Source organism: Periplaneta americana, chromosome 13, assembly GCF_040183065.1.
Source record: "Periplaneta americana isolate PAMFEO1 chromosome 13, P.americana_PAMFEO1_priV1, whole genome shotgun sequence".
Classification (NCBI taxonomy): domain Eukaryota; kingdom Metazoa; phylum Arthropoda; class Insecta; order Blattodea; family Blattidae; genus Periplaneta; species Periplaneta americana.
This window is the reverse complement of record NC_091129.1, coordinates 109,027,763-109,034,326: the sequence shown is the minus strand read 5'-3', so window position 1 is coordinate 109,034,326 and position 6,564 is coordinate 109,027,763. Positions and strand designations below refer to the sequence as shown.

Below are 6,564 nucleotides of genomic sequence, written 5' to 3'. Positions count from 1 at the left end.
TAGGTCTCTTGTTCGATTTCCGATTAGAACACAGGAATTTTTCCTTAAAGGAGAATGTTCCTATGTTCATCCATGGTCTGGAAATTAGTTTAGGCTTAGGTTTAAGCATAGATCGCACACAGACCTCTCTTGGCACTTCATAATCATAATAACATCGGGGTAGCGTAACTCCTCCTTCCAAGCGCTTCGACCTCAGAAGTGGGTTACAAATAAAGCCATTGACAGGAGAGACCAGAAATGTCAAAGTGACATTGGTAAAAAAAAATAAAAAGAGGACTACAAATAATTGATTCTTGATAAGTACTTCAAATTTGTTTTTGTCTGTATTGATGGGAGACTTGTTTGGGACTTCGTATTCCTACCAATTTCTGTTGAATTTACCTTGAAAAATGATTTATAAAAAAATCCAAGAAAAAGTACATTGGAAAGAATAATTCCAGGATCCGAAAATTAAATGTTTGTTTCTGTGTTGGTACTGTTCATACGCAGCTCAACAGCTGGCTCTTTTCACAGTTCGAATTGAAAAATCTTATCTACGGCTTCCTGTTGAAAAAGAAACTAAACCGTGAGTGGAAAACAACTGAAGTCCTACATTAGCAATGGTAAATGTAATAAAGTAATTAAATCAGAAGTGTAAAACAGCTATAGTCCGATATTTAATTGCTGATTCTTAGAAATTAAGAAATACAGAAAGAAAAAGAAACAGATTTAGATGGCTCTGCTGGCGGAGATATATATATATATATATATATATATATATATGATCTAGGCGGATATACAGCAGACCGATTTGGCGGGTAAGGCACTGAGTGTTGGCGACACTGCTTGTCAGTGTCAAATTTGGGAAGGAGCAGAAGAGCAGAATGATTACTCTAACCTATGTAAATGGAAAAGCATACGTATGGAATGCGGATGGTAATCCTTTAAAGTGCATTCATATTTCAATAATTCTATCTATCTTATGTTGCTAGTCCTGAGACACTTTAAGTATATATACAATACGTTTGCCCAGTTTTCTTCCTACGTTATGTTGTATGGACTTTTTATGTTTACATTTTCAGATTGGTTGAAAATTCGAGAAGATCATCGTATTGTAGGGGCATTAATTGGCTGTCTACCGCATCTTCCCCGGCAAGATTCATTTCTTGGATTGCCTTTGGTATTATTACCTGAGGAAGTGACTTTACTACTGGAAAGGAAAGTTGCTCGTTTGGTGTCTTGCTCATTCCTAACAAAAGCTCCAACCAATGAAATTAAGCAAAAGTTTGAGGAGCACAGAAAAAAGATGTACAAAGAACAGGCACGTAAAAATGTCTTTACAATTGCGTTACAAGTAAAGGTTAGGTTAAGTTTGGTTAGTTCAGGCTTTTGTATGCATTGCATATACTGGTAGGCATTTTGGTCGGTAGGTGGGTATGGATAAATATCCGCCTTCCTTTGGTAACACAATTGTAAAAAAAAAAAAATAACAAATTAATATTTAAAAACTCAAGAAAAAGGATTTCGAAACAATTAAGCTTCAGTGATACGGGTAGTGTAACATGACTAACGTGTATGAAGTACAGGACGGAAAAGGTGGATGTTCTTATAATTAGCCTACTACATTTTTATGGAATATTCACGTGAAAACGTAGTAATTGTATGACGCGAAAACGGGGTATATCGAGTTTACTCTTTGGTTGCCATATTATGTACGTACCACAAAGTGAAAATCTGGGACACTATCCTTTCAATGTTGAAATGTGCAAAATGAAAAAGGTCCTTCAAGAAAACCCCACACAAAAAACAGGAAAGAAACAAATACATCACACTAACTTATGAAAACAAGAACATATCCAAAATTGCATCATCATTCAAGAAACTAAAAATACAGCATTGCATACAGAACACACTACAAAAACATCTTAACACACAGACAAGACACACAAATAAATACATCTTAACAAGAGTTTACAAACTATCGTACGCCTGTGGAGTAACGGTTAGCACGTCTAGCCGCGAAACCAGGTGGCCCGGGTTCGATTCCCGGTCGGGACAAGTTGCCTGGTTGAAGTTTTTTCTGGGGTTTTCTCTCAACCCAATATGAGCAAATGCTGGGTAACTTTCGGTGTTGGACCCCGGACTCACTTCACTGGCATTATCACCATCTCATTCAGACGCTAAATAACCAAAGCTGTTGATAAAGCGTCGTAAAATAACTTACTAAAAAAACAGTTACAATGATTTCTACATTGGACAGACTGGAAGATAATTTCAAACACGTTACAAGAAACATATCACAGTCATAACCACACTACACAACAATTCAACCTACGCAGAACACATCACAAACTCCAACCACAGCTACAGTAACAACAGCTACAATGACATGAAAATACACACACACATCCTTTTCGACACACACCCCACTATAACAGAAAACCAGAAGATAGCGCCTCAACTAGGCTTTGGACAATGAAGCACAAGACTTCGAAACTAGTCAAGCAAGATAAATCCTAAATATTAACATGGTAAAGAAGTTGGAAATTTAATCAATGAAAAAGGTTTTTTTGCCATAAGTTAAAAAAAATTCAGTCAAAATTATTTATTAATACACACAGTATACAGCTGTATAGTAAGTTATTGTTATAGCAATTGTGAACTTGTTATTATTTATAGGTTGAATGTTTCAAAGAAGAACGTAAGCGACAAGTTATATCTATGATAGATAAGATTGTGGAAGGGAAACGAAGAAAGTTAATGGGATGTAGTTCTAAAAATACAAAAGGATCCAGTAACAGTAAGAGCTCAGTGCAGGATCAATCTCCAGCTAAAGTAGATGAAAAAGAAACCATTATTGACAAAGAAGCACTTCTGAAAGAAGAACTGGACAAGATAAAATGCATTGATGAAAGTAGCACACTTGTACAAATATTTACAGGTTAGTGTGTGTCAGTTAAGTGTTTCTTTCTTCAATTTCCAGTTTATGAATTGTTATATAAATTAGTTTATATACTCTGTTATTAAAGCAAATGTCTGGTGGAATGAAGATGATGCTACTCCAGTAGAATGGAACTACCCTGAAAACAATTCAGAAAAACTTAGATATAAAACGTTCAAGGATCTGTGGGAAAAGGGCCACTATCTTACTTCTGGACAGAAGTTTGGAGCAGATTTCCTGGTTTATCCTGGTGAGTATTGTTTTCACATTGGCAGTGATCGAGTGCAAAGTCTGCTTATCCACATCTATATTTCAATAGAGGAGTCAAATGACACCGGGCTCATTTTTTTTACACCATTTGACTGTTTTGCATCTACTCTGGATCATTTCTGTCTGTTTGGCCATTAGAAATTCTCCGTTTCTGATCTTGGGAGTACTTATGGCAGAGAATGCGTCATCAGACTATCCCATGACTCTAGTTAGTGAGAAGAAATTGAGAATCACTTCCATGAGTGAATTGGACAGAGGTTTACAGATCTCTTGAGTATTCACTAGAGAGACATAGTTCTGCTACAGAACGAGGTACTATGTGTTGCTAGAAGTAATGAAATAGATTGTATTTTACATTTAATTTCTCTGTTACTAACCAAAAAATAAATTAATAACTACAAAAATCTGAATCATAGAAGAAACATCTGAATATTACTTAATGTTATTACTGTACTTACAATAGTTCTGTTTCCACTACACATTGAAACGAATTTTCACTCTTGCTCACAGCCTTCATCCAGGCCCTGTACTCTCGTTTTCGTTCCGACATATGTGGTCTTTTCTGAATGCTTGGCCACTTCTCTTAGTGCCTTTCGTCAGTCGTGATGGTATTTTGTTCCAAATTTCATGGGCATATTTGAAATTTTCACTACCACTCTCATAAACTAGGTTTCATAACTCTCATAATTTAATTCGTATATAAATGGTACTTTCATTCACTGATAGTGTTGTCTTTAAGCTGGAGAGCGAGATACTGCTTGCTTTTGTATCACAAGTCACACTGATGTAATCTGTCCTGACTGGCACTATACCGAGGTCACTAAAGACGGCCATTTTTTAAGGACTCCCACTCGCTCCTCACGTATCTGGTCCAATCATTTTACATATTGTTGAGAAGTGACGCCTGTATTCTGTTCAATTGTAATAAATCATTAATGTAGCTCAAGGTACATATTGTACTGTATAATAAACATTTCAAATTTTACACTTTTTAGAACATCCAAAACTTCGTATGTACCCCATGACCCACACTTTGAGAAGGACGTAGTTTTACTTCATTAAATATTAGTACAAACACTAACTATTAATGCCCCATTTTGATTATTGTGATTTTCTACTGACTGACCTCAATGTTAACCAGTCGCAAAGATGACAACATGTTCATAATTTATGCCTTTTCTTCATCTGTGATGCCCATCATACCGATCACATTACTCCATCCTTCCAAAATCTATACTGGCTTTGGCTTAATGAACAAAGAAATATTCATTCTCTTCTTCTCCTTTACTAGTCCTTCACATCTATACATCTTCCTACCTTCAATTACCTATCATCATATCCGGGAGTAAACAAAACCTGACATCTAAAAATTTTTATGGTGGTGCCTGAATTTTTTTATTGAGTTCAAAATACGTTATGTCTTCGAATTCATTTATGTTGCTACGATTAATACATGAAGTTAACAAAAGTAGTCGTATATTTTTACGTATTTTGTATCTTCAATAACCCATTTATCTTTCCCTACCTACATTTATTTTTCTCTCCAATTGTAACTTGTGCTTGGAGAGTTGATTGTCCATTCTGTTGGAACTATTTTATTTTCTTCAATGATATTGATATTTCAAAGTCACTTTCTGTTTTTATTCCTCCTGTGATCAAGCTTCGTTACACCAACTAGACAAAACATTAATTTATAACATTTCGCCCACACCTGTGGAGTAACGGTTAGCGCGTCTGGCTCGAAACCAGGTGGCCCAGGTTCGATTCCTGGTCGGGGCAAGTTACCTGGTTGAGGTTTTTCCTGGGGTTTTTCCTCAACCCAATATGAGTAAATGCTGGGTAACTTTCGGTGCTGGACCCCAGACTCATTTCACCGGCATTATCACCTTCATCTCATTCAGACGGTAAATAACCTAAGCTGTTGATAAAGCGTCGTAAAATAACCTACTAAAATAAAAATATATATAACATTTCGTTGACGTTCTGTACCAGCATTATTTTTCAAAACATAAAAGAGTTTACTCGTATGTAGCAGTAATCTGCACCAGTACCCATTATTTAAAATACATGAGTGTACATGTATTTCTGCTTAATTTTTAGTATTGTGGGCATGACTATAAAATTGTTGTCCTTTTTTCAGGGGATCCCATCAAATTCCACGCTCAATTTCTAGTGATTTGCATTGATGGCAATGATGCATTGCCAGCAACAGATCTGGTGGCCTTGGGAAGACTAGGAACATCAGTTAGGAAAACTGTAGTTCTATCAAGTCTGTCAGAGGATGGAAATTCAGTAATGTACCAGTCTTTACAGTGGAATGGAACTTTTTAAGAATGATTGAATGAATAAATGAATGAATGGTTATATTTGAATGTTTGTTGTATTATTACAGGTACAGTGAAAATAAAGACACTCTATTAAGAAGAATTCTGGTTTTGAGATTTTATTGTGACGCATTTAAGGAAACTTTACAGTAGAAGCCTGTTTATCCAAACTTCGGTCAACTGAAATCTAGGTTAACCGAAATGTACTTTTTTTTTTTCATACACAAGGTACAGTTGGGACGTTCGTTCTGTGCCGGTGAGAATCATGTGGTAGCTAGCCAGTGAGCCTACACTCTCGCGCATGCGCAGAATATGGCAAGTGGCCAGTCTCGCAGAAAGCCTTGGCTGTGTAACATCGTCCTGCCACGTGCGTGATAATTGCTGTTTGTTAGTTTAGTTAGTTCATATTCATATTGTTTATTTATTATCGTGGCAAATTGCAGTTGTGTGTGTTTGTGTAGACTAAAATGCCTCCTATTCAGTCTAAACTTGGCACAAAAACACTGCATAGCCAAACTCGGGAAGTTGTGAACAATATACATTCTTTCATGAAGAGTGAAGCAGCTTCTGGAGACTTTTTAATACCGCTGAAAAAGGTGCAAGAACGAGTGAGTGCAGCAAATAAAGTGCCCGAAAGAACAATAAGAAAGATAATTAAAGAAGGGAAACAGTGTGAGGAAGAAGGGACCTCTTTTGGAACGCCCGGTAAAGTTCATCGTGTACCGAAACGCATCACAGATGTTGATGATTTTGATAAGAGAGTTATACGACAGGCAATTTATATATTTTTTATATAAATGACAAAACAGTGCCCACTGTCAGTAAACTGCTACCTAAACTAAAAGATGCCATAAACTTTAACGGCGGTAGTAGAAGTTTAAAGATCATTTTACGTGATATGGGGTTTAAATGGAAGAAGACAAGAAATAATAAAGCGGTATTACAGGAAAGGCATGATATTCGAGAACAGCGCGTATCATATTTACGCGCAATAAAGAAATACAGAGAAGAAGGTAGGCCTCTAATATACAAGGATGAAACGTATATTCA

The 6,564-nt window shown here is 36.3% G+C and overlaps 1 protein-coding gene across 1 annotated transcript; it reads left to right on the top strand.

Annotated features, from left to right (window-relative positions):
* Positions 1-778: 778 nt before the first annotated feature.
* Positions 779-5,617, top strand: Tsen34 (tRNA splicing endonuclease subunit 34). Its single transcript, XM_069843771.1, has 5 exons — positions 779-915; positions 1,062-1,300; positions 2,659-2,920; positions 3,009-3,170; positions 5,331-5,617. The coding sequence occupies exons 1-5, from the start codon at positions 864-866 to the stop codon at positions 5,519-5,521; spliced, it is 906 nt and encodes a 301-aa protein (XP_069699872.1). The 5' UTR covers positions 779-863; the 3' UTR covers positions 5,522-5,617.
* The last annotated feature ends 947 nt before the right edge of the window (positions 5,618-6,564 follow it).

Excerpts from the sequence above, each read along its gene's own strand:
- Tsen34 (XM_069843771.1), top strand. The coding sequence starts at position 864 with ATGATTACTCTAACCTATGTAAATGGAAAAGCATACGTATGGAATGCG. Across the intron at positions 1,301-2,658 it reads AAAAGATGTACAAAGAACAG|GTTGAATGTTTCAAAGAAGA; the intron begins GCACGTAAAAAT and ends TATTATTTATAG. Across the intron at positions 3,171-5,330 it reads AGATTTCCTGGTTTATCCTG|GGGATCCCATCAAATTCCAC; the intron begins GTGAGTATTGTT and ends TCCTTTTTTCAG.